The sequence below is a fragment of the Phycodurus eques genome, chromosome 5 (genome assembly GCF_024500275.1).
Source record: "Phycodurus eques isolate BA_2022a chromosome 5, UOR_Pequ_1.1, whole genome shotgun sequence".
NCBI classification, from domain to species: Eukaryota; Metazoa; Chordata; class Actinopteri; order Syngnathiformes; family Syngnathidae; genus Phycodurus; species Phycodurus eques.
This window is the reverse complement of record NC_084529.1, coordinates 22,960,213-22,979,019: the sequence shown is the minus strand read 5'-3', so window position 1 is coordinate 22,979,019 and position 18,807 is coordinate 22,960,213. Positions and strand designations below refer to the sequence as shown.

Genomic DNA, 18,807 nt, shown 5'->3' with positions numbered 1-18,807 from the left:
AAGGTGCCTTTGAGGTGACATTGAACTTCATATTTACTGTATTAAGTTGAAGTTGTGCTTTTAGAAATGCATATTGGTCAGGCTTTCACACACTGTTTTTTTCCAAATTGAAATCAAGCAATGTACATGCAAACAGCAAAATATGTGCGCATGCTGACAGGGTGGGCATTTTTGACTAATGTTAGCATTTAATGAGCACATGGTGGACCTTAACTAAGCAACATGAGTCAGTTAGCAAGCTCACTGTAGCTACTGTTTAACAATATGTTATATGTACTGTTTAACAATATATATATATATTGTGAAATACTAAAAGGTGTTTATTTCAGTTGATGTTTCACTATGACAGGTTGGACATGTTAAGTTTGACAGCATCCAACTGCACACACATAATTGCCATTAGGAAAATTATGAAATATTTATTCTGCAACTAGCCACTGTTTCAGCCTCCATTGGAGAAAGACAAAATCCAGGTAGTAATGTCCAGAAAACATCTGTTTCTTAAAGGGACAGTTACTCCATAACGACAGGGTGGCCAGCATTTTCAAGGATGCCTGCAAAATTTATTCAGTACAATATGATTATGAAAATAGAATATACATGATAAAAATGACTCGTTATATCAAATAAATTGTTATGGATGGTAAAAACCTGATAATATATTTAGTATCATTAAACCACTTATTACCCACACTGTAGCTAGCAGAACAGTGTATGGGACATGCCAAAATCACTTAAATCCAATGGGGATAAAGGAGGGACAAAAAGAAAGAAATACATTTTAAGAAACTTAGCATTCTACTGGTATTTATACAAATACTGTATATGCCCAGTTATACTGTGTATGACCCAGACTTTCATTATTCTGCTGCATTTTCATGATGACCGAGTGGTTCTGATTTGGCACTTTATAGTGATCTTGACCCATTTATAGTGGTTGTTGTGATTGCTTCCATTTCACTGATGTTTATTGCTTTCAGAAAAGGTGGCAACACCTGCTTTAGGAAGACATCATCCAACCTTCGCCCCTGGGGAGGCAACACGTATTCTCTCAACAATAAAGATGGGTGTGTAAATATTCATGTGGACCCCGACCCATAGTCTCTTGTAACGTACTCAGTTAGCTCAACAAATGGTTTATCTGAACAATTATTTCAAGATATTTACCAATGTATTGATTGCAACATTTAATAGTTTTACGTCTTGTGGCAATCGCACTGCATCATAAAACGAGGTGTTTTTTATTTTTTTGCCCCTCCCATGCAGCAAATTATTAGAAACACTTCTTACTATAATGCACTTTGACTGCTACTGTAATTCCAAACTAAAAACCTATTTCATTGGATAGATTGTTCACATATAGCTATTGCATGACTGCCTGTATGTCCCAAATGTGTAATTTGTTATAGTGGCTTTTTGCTGTAGTACTAGAGAGGCTCCAACTGCCAGAGATACATTTCTTGTGTGTTTTAACATACTTGGCCAATAAGGGTGATTCTAAAGTGACCAGTGACTGTGAGTGTTGCACTTTTTTGCTACCAATTATGGTAATATAATAATGTAATGTACCTTAAATAAATAAACCAGGTCTTTCAACCATTGTTATATCTGGGTTTTTTGTGTGACACGAAATAGATGAATATGAAGTCCATCCATCCATGCATCCATTTTCAGCACCGCTTATCCTGGTTAGGGTCGCGGGGCGCTGGAGCCTATCCCAGCTGACTTCGGGCGAAAGGCAGACTACACCCTGAACTGATCGCCAGTCAGTCGCAGGGCACATATAGACACGGACAATCATTCGCACTCACATTCATACCGTCACTGAATGGGAACTGAATCCACCAAAGTCAGGCGAGTGTACCACTACATCATCAGTGATTAAGTCAACTAAATAAATTATGAAAGTATGAATTACTTTGTGCAATTGGAATAATTTGTGATAATGTCAGTTAATAATGAAATGTTGTCTTGAGCTGAAGTAATTATTGTGAATTTAATGATGACATTTGTGAAATTTTTAATGTGGTGAAGTGAAATAAATATTTAGGTTGAATACGATTATTTCTGATTAGATTTCACAATGTAATTCAATTGAATATATTATTTTAATTAGTTACGTTTTTTTCAAAAATAAATCATCCATCCATTTTCTGAGCCGCTTCTCCTCACTAGGGTCGCGGGCGTGCTGGAGCCTATCCCAGCTGTCATCGGGCAGGAGGCGGGGTATACCCTGAACTGGTTGCCAGCCAATCACAGGGCACATAGAAACAAACAACCATTCGCACTCACAGTCACACCTACGGGGAATTTAGAGTCTCCAATTAATGCATGTTTTTGGGATGTGGGAGGAAACCGGAGTGCCCGGAGAAAACCCACGCAGGCACTGGGAGAACATGCAAACTCCGCACAGGCGGGGCTGGGGATTGAACCCAGGTCCTCAGAACTGTGAGGCTGACGCTCTAACCAGTCATCCACTGTGCCGCCCAATCTTAAATCAATTATTAAAATATGAATTTCTGAATGAGAGTGAAATAATTTGTGATATTGGCCGTTAGTTATTAAAGTCTCAAACTGATATAATTCTATTGAATATAAAAATGTGAAGTGAGGAATATGTTTAATAAAATGAATAAATAAATTAAATACAGTTATTTTTAAATTATATTTCACAATGTAATTCAATCTTATGAATTCATTAATAATTGAAGTAATTAATTCAATAATTATGATTGTGCAGTATTTCTTTTATTTGTATTTTTGTCCGAATTTTTCTTTTGCGCCCCCTACAGTCAGATAAAAAAATTATTTCGTCAGCTCATCCGGGTCATTATTGAAACATGTCTGTACACAACTAGCTTCGTGTAGATCTTTCAACAACATCCCAAGTCATGCCTTTAATAGTTATGTGTGGTTATCCATGCAGTGGTAAAACTCGGAGGGCAGAGGAATTAAAAGTGCATTTCGAACAAAATACCGACAGAAAGGTTCACGTTGTTGGAGACTCGCCACTGTCCGCTGAGAAGAACGTCGTGTATGCAGGTTAAGCTAGCCGCAGCTAACCATCATTGACCACAATAATCTGTTTCGCTAAAAAATATTTTATACTCTTGCTATTCTTAGTCTTTTATGTAGCCGTTGGGTAAATAAATGTTTGCGTAAATTTGTGTGCGGTCTTACTGTTCTCTGTTCCACATGACGTATTTTATATAGTTAGGGAAATATCAAATTGGTAGAATTTTGAATGGAGTCACGTTCCACTCGTGAAAAGTATTTATTTAACTATGTTAAATAGTGTGAGTTTAGAAAATGTAATTATTTGCTTCATCTCATGTATTTAAATAAGAATTAAATTACTAGAACAACACAACTTGTAGAAAATGAAATGATTATTTCCATTCACTAAAACAATACTTAATACAAAAAAATAATATTTATTTATTATTTGTATTCATACATTTATATCACGTTTCATGTGTTTTTTTTAAAAAAAGATACATTAATATACATTTGTGGACATGTCTAAAAAATGTAATGCAAATACATTTGGCTGCCTGCAGTAAATAAGCGTGGTGTTATGTTGCAGATTCCCAAAAGGAAAAACAGGTCAGAGCTGCACTGAAAGCTGAAGTTGAAAGGTTGGTCCTCCAGTGATTGATTTTATTTTATGTTTTGTTGTCTCCATCCTTTTAACATGTGCTTTTGTTGTTTAGGAACGTCAATAAGGATGACATTGTTATATTGGATTCGTTAAACTACATTAAAGGTAATAATATACTCCTCTCAATTGTGGCCTGGGTGATGTAGCCTTAAAATGAAATCTCAACAAAAAACAAAAGATGGTCCTGACCAAAAAAACTCAAATTGATTAATAAAATCCATAAATTACTACAAAATAGTGATCTTAACTTTGAAAACCTTGCAATTTGTTTCCACTTTTATACATTGCAGGCTACCGCTATGAGCTTTTCTGTCTCATAAAACATGCACAGACACCACACTGCCTGGTAAGGACATTTAAACAATGCCAAATTGGAAATAAAACTTTTTTTTTTAAGATGACAAGTGAAAATTATGTATTTTTAAGGTGTATTGTTTGACATCAGATGATGTGAGCTCAGAGTGGAACACCAGCAGAGATCCAGAGGAGCAGTACACACAGGAAATGTCAGCACATTTACAGCATATGTACAGTATATCTCAAAAGTCTTAAAAGTAGAAACATTACAAATATATTGACATCTCTCCTGTCTTCTGTAGCTTGGATGCATTAGTTCTGAGGTTCGAAGCGCCAGACTCCAGAAACCGGTGGGACAGTCCACTTTTCAACATCCTCCGAGATGATACACTTCCATTTGAAGCCATCACTGACGCGCTCTTCAAAAGAAAAGCACCGCCACCCAACCAGTCCACTCAAAGTGTGAGGCATGGATTAAAAATTTGTAAATAAAATGGATGGATGTTTGTCTGTGAATGAATGCTTTCTTTGCTTTTTCCTATTCCTTGGATATAAGCTCAACAATGACGTCTGTGTCTCTACAGCAACCACTCTCATCTGCAAACTTCTTGTACGAGTTAGACAAGATCACACAGGATGTGTTAATGGTACGTTTTGGATTTTCTGCTCTCTCAATAATGGATGCATGGCTCGACCCAACTATGTATTAGCCACAAACAAGAATTTGTGATCATATACATTGAACAGGTTTAACATTTATGATTGTCGGCCCTAACCGTTTTCCAAGGAGATCAGTGAGACAAAATCACTCTTAACACACCCCACAACATAGGATTATTGTTCAGGATAATCTTTCCTAGACATCCGAGAAACCTTTGCTGACTTCAATCACCAGGAGGGTGAAATGCTCAAATTTGGCTCGACTGTCGCTATGTGCTTAACTTCACTGCAAGGCGTTTTCATAGCAGAGTTCCCCATATTTCCTTCCGTTTTAGAGCATTTTGACTAATCTTTCAAAACCCACAGAATATTGCGCTAATATGAGCACGGAACCTACCAAAAGAAAGAATATACTCTCTTATTTCACCAGAAAATTATTATTTTTTTTAGATTTTTCCCTTCTTTAGTAATCAGCAGTAGAACATTATCATGATCCAGAGGAGCAGTGTGTACTGCTCCTCTGGATCTCTATTTTTTGCTTTTGTGACACCTCAAACTAGAAAACAACAAAAACAAGACTGAGAAAAGGATTTCAATAGAAAAATAATTTATTTACAGATATACAACTACAGTATGAAGCGCACCATGAGGGATGCTGACTCTTATTTTGTATCATATACAAATTTTTGTGATCGGCTGTGATGTCTTAATTCGCCAATCCAATCAATTATGTTATTGATCGGATCTGCAAATTAAGACATTATGGCTGGCACAATCTTGTTTACTCCATAATAATCTGAAAAATAGTTCATCTTTAGCCTCTCGTCTTGTGACGTATTACGTACATGGTGGCCAGGAAAAAATGTTGCTGTTGTGGGAATTATTTGTGGTGTCTGAGACAAATAAAACCCAAGCTACAGTATTTGCAATCTGTGCAACACTGCTGTACCTCATGGGGTGGCATCTACAAAATGCTTCAACCCGACAAATTTAATCAAGCACGAGAAGGCCTGGCTCTCAGTCGCAGCTCTAATTCATCCAAAAGTGTTCAATAGGGTTGAGGTCAGGATTGTAGAGGGCAGTCAGTCAAGTTCATCCACATCAAACTCTCTCATCCATGTCTTTATGCTTAACTTAAACTGGAGTGACATTAAATAGCTTCAAGCCTCTTCTGAAGATTTGTTCACTTTGCCAAACTGATTCTTGTTGTGAAGCGAGCTGAGTTGAGTTCACTGGCACAATACAAGCACTCGTATCTAAAAATTTGTACTCGCAAGGCAAAAAATCTGACACAAGACAGTTTTCTATCTCAAAAAACTCATAAGCCGGGTCACTTGTATCTCAAGGTGCCACTCTATTAGTATGGCGTTTCCCTACTTTCTTTACAGTGTAATCACCAATGGATGTTTTTTTTTTTTTTTTTCATGTATTTTCTACCCTTTTCCAGGCAATTTTTAATGCACAGAAGACAAGTATTCCTGGAGATCGCATTTCAGTTCCAGGAGCAACCGAGAAAATATCCTTTTCTAAACAACTTAACTCGCATAAACAGGTCAGGAGCTATTAGTTTGAATGCAGGTCACATTATAGTGCAACGCCCAATATAATTTTGCTGACTCATCAAGCTCCGCCTCCCGTGAGAGACAGTGGTGGCTATCAACTGGCTTGTCTAAAGGCTGCATGAATGAATAGGAATTAATGAAAGGGACCTCAATTGATCAGAGCTAAAGGTCTCTTTTGTAATGACATGCTAAGCCATGTATAGAGCAAATTACATAGTTTAGTGGATTTTATTGGCAGCTAGAAGAAAACGGTGACGTTACTAAATGTCTACATTTGCTTCTGCACAGCAGCATTTGACTTAAAACCAAGGCCTTTAATATAATCTGTTGTTTGTTGGACACTGATTTTGACATGCACTTTTCAATTGTCACTAGAACTAATCAGCCAAGCCTATCCACTCAAGTTTGGAGATGATTGAACAGAAATACAGGTCATAACTTAGTCTGCAAAAGTCCTTAACCAGATGTGAAACATGGAGCTGAGCAGGAGCGTCAACATGGCCGAGCTGCGCAAATTCCGGCGCCAGTTCATCAGCTACAGCAAGATGCACCCGACGGAGAACACGGGTCAGATTTCCAACATGTTTGTACAGTATGTTAATAAAAGTCTTCATTGATGAATGTTTGCCACCAATTAAAATATAAGTACTTTTAAATTGGAAATATTGAGTTCCTTTAACCAGCATTATTTTCGAGACACTTTAATTTGTTATTTGTTCTTTCACTGAATTCTGCAAATCAGTCATGAACATTTGGCTCAACTAAAGCTCCCTTCAGTACTTTGCTCAAGAACACAACGTCCTTAATTCTTTCCAACGGTTTGCTTGACCTGTACACAACGTTCTAAAGCCTACTTTTTTTCCTCCCGTTGTAAGGAAAATATGAATGAAAGATTTGGACTTATGTAAGAAGATCATGAGGAAAAGGAGGTTGCCCATTCACGTTGTTAATGACGATGAAGAATGAGTCAGCAATGTGCATGATGACTGCTTACATTTTCTAATAAATACAGACGCTTAAAACAATTCGGTGTGATTCAAACAGTCTAATAAGGATAGGATACAAGAGCTAGTTTACTTACTGACAAAAAATAAGGTTTTGTTTAGGCAAACAAGACAGCTAAGCATGACGCTTTTACCATTGTGTGTGCAGTTTTTGTCTTTTGTAACCGACCTCATCCCATACTGCTTTTGCCCTGAAACGGACTGGATATTTTGCTGTTTTATAATAGATACAAGACTTGCACATACACATTACTGTATATTATAACTGTAAAACCAAAGACTAGTACTGAGGAGGTAAAAGGAAGATGTGATACATAAAGAAAAATTGGTGAAGCTGTTTCACATTTCCGGATGTACCAAAGGTTATATGGGTATAATTGTGCAAGGTACAATAATATGGACGGATGTACGTATATTACATCACAATTTTTTTAATACACACTGCATTAGTGATATTGCATTGTATAAATTGGATAAATTCACTGAATCTGAATTAGTGGCAGTTATATATTTAACACAGAGTAGTGATTTGGTTGGAAAAGTTACTTTTCGTTCTCGTCATCCTAGCTCCCCTGGTGTGTTTTCCAAGCAGCTAAGTGAGCATGGCTAGCAAAATGAAATTTTTGTATATACAGTAATCCCCCACTATTTACAGGTGATATGGTCTGAGCCCTACTACAAATAGTGAAAACCATGTACCCCTCCAAATAAATTGTATAATTAACTATATTAATAGTTTGAACTGTAAATATACCACAAACTATGATCACAAGTTTTATTTCATTTCAAACTCATTTTACAGCATTACACTTAAAATAAATAGCTTACAGATGATTTAAAAAAAAAAAATTATATGCAAGATATATATATTTTTTCTATACTTTATTTAAATAATGGTAAAAATGAAAAAGCTATTTTCTTTACTAATTAGAAGTGTCACTCTTGAGGAAACATATGATCTTTGAATGTGCTTTGTCAATTCTGTCCCATTTCTTTCTGATTTGTTTTGTTACTCAAAAATAACCTTAACTGGCAGTTTTGTGTTTTTTGAGTACCTGTACAGGGTCGCATTATGCTGTTTAACAGGGGCGGGAAACCTCCATCGCGTGGGCCATATAAAATCCCCAAAACATAAAAAAATCTGAAGTTTCTGTTGTTTTAAAAAAAAAAAAAATTATAATAATCACCCCGAAAATGTTCATAATATTCAATAAACCACATTCACATCATATCAGTTTTTTTCCTGAGTGGGACAGCTGTCCCGAAGATTCTGTCCCAGTGGCTAAAAAAGGGAGCATAGTTGCTGTTGGGCCTCTGATGGTGCATGTCATGAGCGGGCGCTCCCCCCAACAGGCCGAAGGGGACCAGGCGATTGAAGCCCCACGGTAGGTCATAGCCAATGTGGTCCTCCACAGACATCCAGATACTAAGCACCATGACGCACCAGGTGGTCAGCGGGTGGCACTTGAGCAGAATGGGGTCCTGGTTGCTCCAGAATCCCACCGTCATTAGTTCTGGAATGCTGAGCTGCTCGGTGGACCAGGAGAAGGGAGCGGCGTATTCGTGGTGGATGGCGTGGATGCAGCGGTACAGCTGCACGTGCTTGTGGTGTATGACGTGCCAGATGTAGTACTGAGTGTCAAAGACGAGAAGAAGGGCCAGGCCGTCGACAAAGACCCTGCCGAGCGCAGGTGCTTCCTGAGGCATCGCTGGCAGAGGTAAGACAAACATGCTGACCACCACACTCGGCAGGACAAAGAAAATGTGGTTAAAGAGAGCCATCCGGAAGCTCCTTGTCATCATTCCCAGCGTAGGTCGCTTTACCGGCTGGATCTTGTACTTATGGAACAAAGGCACCTTTTCTCCCAGCAGGTCCATGGCTGCGAAAGGCACGCTGAAGACGACGTAGCTGGAAAAGGCGAGGAGGACCGGGAATAAAGGAGACGAGATGAGATGCTGGTGGTGGACAAGCAGATGGTTCCAGACAGGCTGCAGGAGATGATCGGAACGGCTAAAGGTGAGAGGACGCAGAGGCACCTCGCTGACATTCAACATCTTGAAGCAATGCACTGTGCTGCTGCTGCTGCTTCTGGATGCTCAAGCCTGGAAAAATCCCTCTTTTCCATGTGGAGTTTGGCTCAAAGAGCTTTAGTGTCAACACGCACAAACCAAAAAGATTAACTATTCAATAGCACAACACACTGATGTGCTAAACAACATGGTTTAGGGGAGATAACAGCATGAGAAAAGTAAGGGGAGCAACCAGTCTGGGGTATACTCTGCGTCTTGCCCAAAGTCAGCTGGGATCGGCGCCAGCTCAATTTAGTTTATGGTCATTGATGGTGGTGTGGTACATCTGCCTGATTTCGGTGCAGGGAATGCTGGTTCAGTCCCTCAACTCAGTGACAATGTAAGTGTGAAAGATTGTCTGCCTCTGTGCCCTGTAATTGATTGGTCCAGTCCAGGGCGTAGGGTGCCTCTTGCCTGACATCGGCTGGGATAGGCTCCAGCTGCGTGCAACTCTGAATAAGGTTAGTGGTATGGATGGATCATTTGTTTAAGGGGCTTAATTGTCCCATGTTATTAAAGCCCTGCTCTTATGAGGTATGGTTGCATTTCAATTTGCCATTTTTGTTTAAATCTTTTTTTGCAACCAAATTTCATCCGTTCTCTGCACCGCTATCCTCACTAGAGTCACGGGTGCACTGGAGCCTATCCCAGCTGACTCTTGGCGTGAGGCGGGGTACACCCTGAACTGGTCGTCGGGCAATTGCAGGGCACACATTAACAAATAACCATTCACACTCACATTCACGCCTATGGAAAATTTCAATTAACCTACCATGCATGGTTTTGGAATGTGGGAGGAAACTGGAGTGCCCAGAGAAAACCCATATAGGCACTGGGAGAACATGCAAACTCCACACAGAAAGGTCAGAGCCTGGATTTGAATCCATGACCTCTGAACTGTGAGGCGGATGTGCTAAACAGTCTCCACAACAAACCTTAGTCAACAAAATAATAAAAAAAACATTTTTAAAAATCCCTGTATTTTATCTGTCAAATCTGAAAGGAAAAACTGACCCATTGGAATTGTATGAAACAAATTGAAATTTAAAACTGAGTTAATAACAAAAACAGTTGATAAAATGTCACTATTACACCGAATGATCATTACATGATTTATTGGAGGAAATTAGAAACTCATTGAATTTTTTTTTTTTTTTTTTACATGTTCAAAAAGTACCGTAATTTCTTGTGTATAATGCACACCCATGTATAATACGCACCCCAAGTTAGTTAGTTTTTTCAAAGAATTAATCAGTTAAGCATGTTATTTGAACACGTAATCCTTTTTACTCACTCTTATTTTGAAATTCACAGCCCTACTTTTATTCAGTAAATGAGAAAACACACAGTTGTGCTCATATGTTTGATTATCCAGGCAGAATTTGTAAGATGGGTACAATTCTTGAAAGAAAACATGAAGGACCAGGCAAAACAATTAATTTTATTTCAATGGAATTCAAATTAAACAGTCAAGCATTTCAGAAAAGCATTATCATTCAACAACACATAATCATAAAGAAATTAATGATGGTTGTTGATTAGTCATCACTCATATTAAAAAAATATATTTCACAAATTCTGCCAAGGTATGTAAACTTATGAGCACAACTGTACATATATGCAGTCATACGTACCCCTATCATATTGGAATGAAAGTGTAGGCTGCACCTTTTTTATAACCACTATGTGGCGGTGGCATTTTGGAATTAAAGTATAAAGCATTTTCATAACCACTAGATGGCGGCATACATTTATAAAATGTGAACGTTTTTTTCCATTTTCCCCTATACCCATGTATAATGTGCACTATTGACTATTGGGGGGGGGGGTGCGTATTATACACAAGAAATTACGGTAACACAAATCAAGCTACTTCTTTTCACTGGCCTTCTTGGAAATCGTCTTGTTGGTGTTGGCGTACTTCTGCCGATCATTTCTGTGAAGAGAGACAAATTATTCTACTGCTAACTGAATCCTAAAAATGTTTTTTTTAATTTATTTTTTTTATAAAGATACCTGGACATTTTGACTTTGCTTCGGCAGCCCAGTCCTCCCTCCCAGTGGCTGGTGTGAGGACCTCTGGTCATCATGCTGCCACAGTTGACGCAAGGCTTCCCGTTGCTGTACGGCTGCATCAACAAATGTAGTCAGGATACAGTTGAAGATGTTCCAATGCAATCGCTTCAAGCTCACCTGCTCTTTGGCACAGAAGCCACAAATCATCCTGCTGGCGAGCTCCATGGGATGGTCCTGGTCCTCATCGTGGCACACGTCGCAAGGGTAAGCCCGGCCGCAACACTGAAACCTTGACGACACGCGTGATTGTAACACCTATATACTCTTATATACATTAAAAATGACAATAGAAAGAGCGAACGTGATACCTGAGCCAGCGATGACTCTGCTTGTAATGCTTGCATGCTCCTTTTTCTGGTAGTGGCTTCCCCTTTTGAACAGCTGGATCTCTTACCGTCTTCAAATTAACAGTAGAAGCACTTGAACCTGTGCGCGCATGCGCACACACACACACACACAAAACAAAACACGAAATATCTGTCATTATGATATCAATGCAATTCTACACCACCATTAATTGCGAACACCATAATAAACATTGTTAAAAGATTAACTCAGGGTCAGTCAAATTGATGGTTTGTTGGAAGAAATATGCAAAAACAACACAACCGATTTAAAAAATAAATAAAAATATTGTAGAGAAGGCAACGGGTAGGCCAAGGAGGAAACCACTATAAACTGCTTACAAAAAGTTAGGGATATTCAGCTTTTGGGTGAAATTTCAGTATGAACATATAATGCAGTATAACCTTTACAGGTGTATACAATGAAAGGTTATGAGAGCTGAAACAGAAAACTTGTAAAATTTTCCGCTTTAAGAATGCCTTCATGCACTTTGATACAAAAAAAAAAGACATTCTACACTAATTACTGGATGTGTGACGACATCAGCACCAGTATCTGGTGTGGCGTATAAAATAGTTGTCCAACATTGGCAATTGCTTTCAACATATCAGCTTTTTCCCTTTGTGTGGCACACATTGGTCAGACTGGTTGTTTTGGTAGTGCAGAATAAGAGGTAAAACCTTTGCTAATCTGCTGGGGAAGAATGTAGGTGAGCTTTCACCTGTTTTGTCTCTGCGTGGCTGAATGTACTGGAATCTGGCGCTCTCGGCCAACAGACTGAGCTTGCCATGGCAGCTTTCACAATTGACCTCCTTTGTTTGACCGTAACAAAGGTTCTAATGAAACAATGAAAAAAATTGATTGATCAAGGGTTTTTCGACAGTGTAATGACCTCACTGTTCGGTGTGTCTGTACCTGGACAGAGCTCTCCTGGGAACACCTTAGGCAGCCCACAATGAGGTGGCAGTCTTGAAGCACCAGGTCAGAGGGAACAGCGTTTTGGAGGTCCAGGTACCCCAACACGTCACTGTATTGGTGCAGCATGGAGGGTCTGAATGCGGCGCTGATTCTCGCACTGCATTTCTCACACTGAGCTGCGCAGGCAGTCTTCCCACTCAGCGTCAAGTCTGCCATCACCTTACACCTGCACACATCCAGCATATGAGTTCATGTCAGCTATATTAGTTGCGTTTCAGCACACGAGTTCATTTCAAACTTATTAGTTGCGTTTATCAACTGACCAACTGCACAATCCAATGAGATCCTCGTAGGGAACTATTAGAAACAGCTCCCATTATAATACAGAGCAGTTCTAAATATTGGACAGTCCAACCACAATCACAAAAAAAGTGTTGAATACCTGACAGTAAAAACAGATAATGGAGTGTTTTATTTTCAATTTGTGTGATCAAATGGGGGGGAAAAAATTCCCTTTGTAACTTGAAATAAATCTTACCTTTTACCGATTAAGAGCCAAGCATAGTTCACTCACTAATTTAAGGAGGAAACATGTTTGGTAGAGGTTTCTCAGTGTTGTTCTTGTTACAGCTTGTACTGGATTTTATTGGATCATTTAGGTGTTTCTAATGAATGAAATGACAAATTCACGGTGACCTGTTGCATTGAAGACAAACAGTGATGTTGTGGCCCACTACAGTGGCTGTGTTCTCTCCCAGCGTGAGCCCAAGCAGTCTCACTTCTGTGCCTCTGCGGACCTCGCTGATCTTAATGTTTTCCACCAGGTGAGTGGCGTCCTCATCCTCGCTTTGCTCTTCATCACAACCCGGGGCCCCCCCTTCTTCTATGTTGCCTTCTGCGTTTTTCACTTCGTCACCGACCTTCTCTTCGTCATTCACAGCATCAGAGTTGGTGTCCAATTTATGATTGTTTGATTTTTCACACATTGTTGCCTGTAGATCCTGGTATGGTATGAATTGCAACCCAGCTTTTTCTAAATCAAGATCCTTTTTCAACTGTAAGAAGAGCAAAATCAATGTAAAAGTTTGAAGCTCAACCATAGTTTTCTAAAATAAACAATGCCACAAAACTGAGCGCAAACCATGATCCACCAGATCCAACATGAGAGATGTCAGCTAATATTGTGAGACTGAGTATCTAGAACATTAACACTACAAGTGTATTTTTCTTGAGCCATTTCTGATGCAACAGATGAGTACTAGTGATGTTAAAGAGAAAAAGTGCAATGATAACCACAAAATTAGAAATGGAACTTACAGATTAACATGTCTGGCTGCTCAGTACAATGTGAGGAATACAATAAAATAAACATCCCTTCCATACCCAAATTAGAGAATGCAGTTTCTATATAAATTGCATGTGACTGATGGAGAGCTGATGCCAAACTGAAATGATTTTAGAATTACTTGAAATGTAAAATTTAAGTATTGGAATTTTGTTAAAAGCTAAATTTTAATACAAAATTAAGCATAGGCGTTCAAGTTTCCACCACTCACCTGTCTGGCTCCCTCCGTGAACAGTTTCTCCAAACTGCGATCGAGCCAGCGGAGAAAAGGCCGGAAGAGCAGCTCCACTTTCCCGAGGAGTTGGTTGGTGGCGTGCTTTGCCTGGAGCCACTCTAGCGATGCTTGCTGCACGTGCCTACCAAGCCATATCATGACTGTCAATGAACCAATACACTGAACTGTCACAATAACTCACAGGTTGCTTTTAATACCTTCCCATCACTAGGGGTAGCTCTTGATCCAGTGGAATATCAAGGGTGAAAATCTAAATGGAATTAAAATGGTAGTAGCTATTCATGACTACGTCATCATATCGTTGATTAGTAATGCAGTTGTGGTTTTTACCTCTTGTGGATAAGCATTAGGGAAGCTCACCATGATGTCAATTTCTTTCAAATCAAAAGGCTGCAAACAGCATAAAAATTGATTAGCAGAAACTAAAGAAGTCATAATGGATGTAGCTCAACTTCCCATTACTAATGTTCTTATTTAGACCACAAATAGTTAAGAATTAATCAGCGGCACTGCGATTGGCTGACGACCAGTTCAGGGTGTACCCCGCCTCTTGCCCGAAGATAGCTGGGATAGGATCCAGCATGCCCGCGACCCTTGTGAGGATAAAGCGGTACAGAAAATGGATGGATGGATGGATGGAAGGATAATCAGCGGCACCTCTGCTGGTTGCTGCTGAGTAGTGCACTCTTTTTTGACTCAGTTGCTTCAAGACATTTTTTTTTTTTATTGTGCTTGTCCTCATTAGGACACCCTGCACTGGTCACCAGTCAATCGCAGGGCACATATGGACAAATAACCCTCGGTGTGGGACGTGTCCCGTCTGCCGGGCTGCTCTCAGGTGAACCCTTGGGCCTGATCCTGCCCCTCGATTGATTGGGTGGGGTCCTCAGCCGCCGCGGTGCGGTGCCAACAATTACAGGACACTTCTGTCAGTCTTTGTGCATGTAAAACAGTGTCAATTCACTTGCATGTATCCGCAGGCACACACCCCTAGGACTTTCACTGGGTGTGGACTCACGCACTTACTGCGACAAATAACTCATGAATATGCAAATCGTTTGTGTATCCCCTCACTTATACTATTGTCCTGTAGACTTTTATAATGTACATCATTAATTCCACCACACTTCAGTTGTACAGCCGGGTTCACAACCCTTGTCCTGCATGCTTCTTCACCCGTCCTTGTCCTGTTCTATCTTGTCCTGTCCTTCCCTCACAGGGTGTAGCACTACAGCCCCATGCAACACTCATATTTAATGTTTCGTTGTTGTAGATAATCTAATGGTTTACTTCTCTCATCCTGTTTACAATTAGTGCTTTGTCTTTTGTCTTTGTTTCTCTCTCCCTTCGAGAAACTTTGTTCTGTTCGACTGATCATGTCTGATTCTCAATAAACCTCAATTATAATACCACAGCGGAAGCTTAATAACGCCACTGTGACACAGTAAAACTGTTCCGGCATAAAAGGGATACAGATTTTCCATTCTGCTTGGCCTAACAGCCGAACAGAACAAAAAAATTAAATAATATATTTTTTTAAAAAGACAACCATTCACAATCACATTAACACCCATAAACAATTTAGAGTATTAAATAAAGCTATCATTCATGTTTTTGACATGTGGAAGGACGCCAGAGTATCTGGAACAAAATTCACTGAAAATGCCACCCAGGTGGAACTGAAAGTTAACTTTTTGACTGTAAGGCTGATGTGCTAAGCACTAGTCCACCATGCTGCTCTAAACGACTAGCTTTTCCACACAATCAACCATATTGCCATTGACACTATGCCCATCACTTTTCATAGGGATATAGGAGTAGAAATGTAAATATTTACCCAGTCTGGATCAGTGGCTTCAACAGTGGCCCTGTAATACGTAACCTTGCCATCGCTTCGCTCTTGAATTATAAGATGGTCTTTGGGAAACCGCCTCTTCAGCTGCTTGATCTCCGTGTCCCGTAGCTGTGCAGCAACGTCCTCTGTCAACTCACACAGTTTGACCTCCTGGAGCACGTTTGGCCGAGGCACGGGTGCTCTCCTTTGCGCGAGGTTGGTCTGCTCTGCCGATTCTGCGTGTTCCCCCACTGAGAGGAACTGCGGTGGATGATAGAAGCGACACCTGTCCTCCATCGTGCAGTGCCCTGACAAAAAGTAGCGGCAGGTACGACGTCCAGCTCCTGAGGATGCCTTGGGCTTGGCAGTGTGGACTTCCACATCCCCTTCCTCTTCTTGACCCGCAGAGGGGAGGGATTGAATGCCAGGCTGGAAAGGAGTAGTGATCGCATCTTTCTGATCAGATCTAGAATCCACTCTTATGTGTAAATATCTGCACTTGGCCCCAAAGTTGCAGCGTCTTCCTTGAGAAAAGAAGCGACACAATTGCTGTGTTTGACGGCCCGCCTTGAGCTCACACGTTTCCCCTCCATCACCATTCTCCATTGTGATCACACCTGATTTAAAATAACATCGACATTTTGTAAGATCACTGGCTTGCTTGCTTTTATTTCATGGCCCTAAATAGAGCTTTATGACTAGCAGAAGCCAGGGCAATGTGCGTCCATCAAGTTAAAACGTCTTAATAATTTACCCATACGTCTACTTTGTTATACAGCATAGGCAAACTCTTGGTAGTCATAACATCTGTCCTGACGTGTAAATACAGTAAGTCCCCTTTTTGGAGGATTAATTTAAATAGTTATGATCTCATATAATGTGGAATGTGTGTGTGTTAACTCACAATGAAAACTTTTCCAGCAGTCGGAGGCTGTACCCTTAAGTCATTTCATCGTTCGTACAGTAAGAAAACATCAGTTTAAACTCACCGTGCAATTTGCGCCGTTTTAGTCAAGTCTGCTCGTAAGACTATAACGTACCAAATGACAAATGTATTCTCTCAACGTCTGTGATTCTACCGTAAAGTAGCTGTGAGGGTGGCCGACGTGATGACGTCATAAATGTTTTCTTCGGAATGTCATTTTGGCCACTCTCTGTAGGGGGCGATTGATTGTCGCCCTCTGCAGTTTGGGGTTATGAATAGGACAGGAAAAAGAATCGTGTTCAATAATTATGTTCGTTGCGTTTTTAATAATGTTGCATCACGATTTATTTATTTTTTTACCAGCAGATTAGCACATTTTGATAAATGAACGTATTTATATTTGTCTTAAATGTTTACTGTTTAAAATAAAAACGATGTATGTCAAGATAAAGGACGAGGTCGATACACTAATAAAAAACACTGTTTATCATTTTTAAAAATGAAGTCAAGCAATATATTTGTTCCATTAGACATTTTACGAATGTTAAAGCACATTAAACTTTGCATTAATGTGCTCTATATAATTTATTTCTCTTATGAGACTGACATTTTGCCTGTGTTTGTATTACACCCACTGGGGATAAAATGTGTATGTCTGAGGAGAAGCGGCTCAGAAAATGGATGGATGGATAATCACTTAATAAACAGCAATCGGAAAAAATGATTTTGCAACAAACTTTAATGCAAAATATTTTTTATCCAAATATTTGATTAATCGATGGAATAATTGATATAATAATCAATTGTAAAAGTATTACATCGTGACATCCCTAGGTGGATGGCTGCATGTTCAACTTTATATAATAACTCTTGGTGCTGTAGAGATGTAAACTAGCTCCATTAAGTATATAAATAATTAGCAACTCGGCTGTCACTTGATAGTACACACTGAGCAAAGGGAGCACTCGTGAGCTGACGTCTCTTAGCTGCTGTTTCAAGTCGGAATCAATTGTTTCTCTTCGGTATGTCTTTTGCAAATACATCTTCGGCTCTTTGGGGAGGAAACAAGGTTTTGCTTCAGCCTCTTCGGGACAAACACCACCATCTCGTTCGTGTACAACCACGTCTTCCTGGTCCTCCCGGCGTCGGCGCATCAGTGGGCGTGGAGGCCGCCCGTGGAGCTGCCCGACCAGGGGCAGTTTTGGAAACCCCAAAAAATGTAGAAAAAAGTTTTTGTTTGAAAAAATGTTAGGGGCAATTCAATATAATTCTATTCAAATGAGATGAGAATGAAATTTATATCAACAATCAAATACAAGAAGAGGAGCAAGGTGAAATATGTACTGTACTTTGAAATCGGGTTGCAAAGCGATGCATTCAAGACCCTCGGAATTAACAGCGCTAAGCACAAATGAACACTTCTTGCTCTCACAATCCCCCAAAACAGCAACACACAGCAAATAAATGTTAAAGGGCAACAAGAACATGCAAATACATTCATTATTTAATGTTACACTAAAAAGTTAAAACAACAGTGACAGCCTCATTTGTTGTGGGGAAAATTGAAAACGGAATAAATCTTAGGCTGGAGCTTGATGTTATAGAAATGACAAAAATGTGTATTATGTTTGTCTCTTACTACTTACACTTAGTCACAGTAACTCATTTGTCTAATTGAGATGCCAATGGACTTAAGACACCTAATTGGTAGAGACAAATGGAAGGAATGAAACTTATTTTCGAAGTGTCAAACTGGGTGCTAAAATATGCTGAGACAAAGGGAAAATGTTTCTTGGTCACTGAGTAAAATCCAGATGAAATCATCTATCGCTGAATCAATTTCTTTCCAGCGAAGCCGCACATATTTGCATGAAC

At 39.6% G+C, this 18,807-nt stretch overlaps 3 protein-coding genes across 4 annotated transcripts; 1 reads left to right on the top strand and 2 right to left on the bottom strand.

Annotated features, from left to right (window-relative positions):
- The first annotated feature begins 2,838 nt into the window (after positions 1-2,838).
- On the top strand, positions 2,839-7,189 carry kti12 (KTI12 chromatin associated homolog). The gene is made up of 9 exons (XM_061676786.1): positions 2,839-3,042; positions 3,587-3,638; positions 3,714-3,766; positions 3,952-4,007; positions 4,088-4,167; positions 4,261-4,420; positions 4,543-4,605; positions 6,066-6,136; positions 6,656-7,189. Exons 1-9 carry the CDS (start codon positions 2,892-2,894, stop codon positions 6,795-6,797), a joined length of 828 nt encoding a protein of 275 aa, XP_061532770.1. The 5' UTR covers positions 2,839-2,891; the 3' UTR covers positions 6,798-7,189.
- An 800-nt stretch (positions 7,190-7,989) lies between these two features.
- ch25hl1.1 (cholesterol 25-hydroxylase like 1, tandem duplicate 1) lies at positions 7,990-9,275 on the bottom strand. Its single transcript, XM_061676894.1, has one exon. It carries the CDS (start codon positions 9,237-9,239, stop codon positions 8,406-8,408), a length of 834 nt encoding a protein of 277 aa, XP_061532878.1. The 5' UTR covers positions 9,240-9,275; the 3' UTR covers positions 7,990-8,405.
- Positions 9,276-10,272: 997 nt separating this feature from the next.
- Positions 10,273-17,116, bottom strand: si:dkey-24l11.2 (uncharacterized protein LOC100034462 homolog). Of its 2 annotated transcripts, none has more exons than XM_061678148.1 (12): positions 16,912-17,116; positions 16,011-16,624; positions 14,504-14,563; positions 14,371-14,423; positions 14,150-14,294; positions 13,290-13,648; positions 12,591-12,819; positions 12,397-12,511; positions 11,639-11,756; positions 11,448-11,559; positions 11,271-11,383; positions 10,273-11,190 (listed from the first exon to the last, which is right to left on the bottom strand). In XM_061678148.1, the coding sequence occupies exons 2-12, from the start codon at positions 16,611-16,613 to the stop codon at positions 11,124-11,126; spliced, it is 1,974 nt and encodes a 657-aa protein (XP_061534132.1). In that variant the 5' UTR covers positions 16,614-16,624; positions 16,912-17,116; the 3' UTR covers positions 10,273-11,123. The 2 variants fall into 2 exon arrangements, with proteins under 2 accessions (XP_061534132.1, XP_061534131.1); XM_061678147.1 differs by having other exon boundaries at positions 16,997-17,116.
- Between the last annotated feature and the right edge of the window lie 1,691 nt (positions 17,117-18,807).

Bases quoted from the DNA above. Each gene is read 5' to 3' on its own strand.
- kti12 (XM_061676786.1), top strand. From the start codon at position 2,892: ATGCCTTTAATAGTTATGTGTGGTTATCCATGCAGTGGTAAAACTCGG. The intron at 3,767-3,951 runs GTAATAATATAC...TATACATTGCAG, and splicing joins TTCGTTAAACTACATTAAAG to GCTACCGCTATGAGCTTTTC. The intron at 4,606-6,065 runs GTACGTTTTGGA...ACCCTTTTCCAG, and splicing joins TCACACAGGATGTGTTAATG to GCAATTTTTAATGCACAGAA.
- ch25hl1.1 (XM_061676894.1), bottom strand. From the start codon at position 9,239: ATGTTGAATGTCAGCGAGGTGCCTCTGCGTCCTCTCACCTTTAGCCGT.
- si:dkey-24l11.2 (XM_061678148.1), bottom strand. From the start codon at position 16,613: ATGGAGAATGGTGATGGAGGGGAAACGTGTGAGCTCAAGGCGGGCCGT. The intron at 14,564-16,010 runs GTAAATATTTAC...TGCTGTTTGCAG, and splicing joins AAGCCACTGATCCAGACTGG to CCTTTTGATTTGAAAGAAAT. The intron at 11,191-11,270 runs GTATCTTTATAA...CTCTCTTCACAG, and splicing joins AGCAAAGTCAAAATGTCCAG to AAATGATCGGCAGAAGTACG.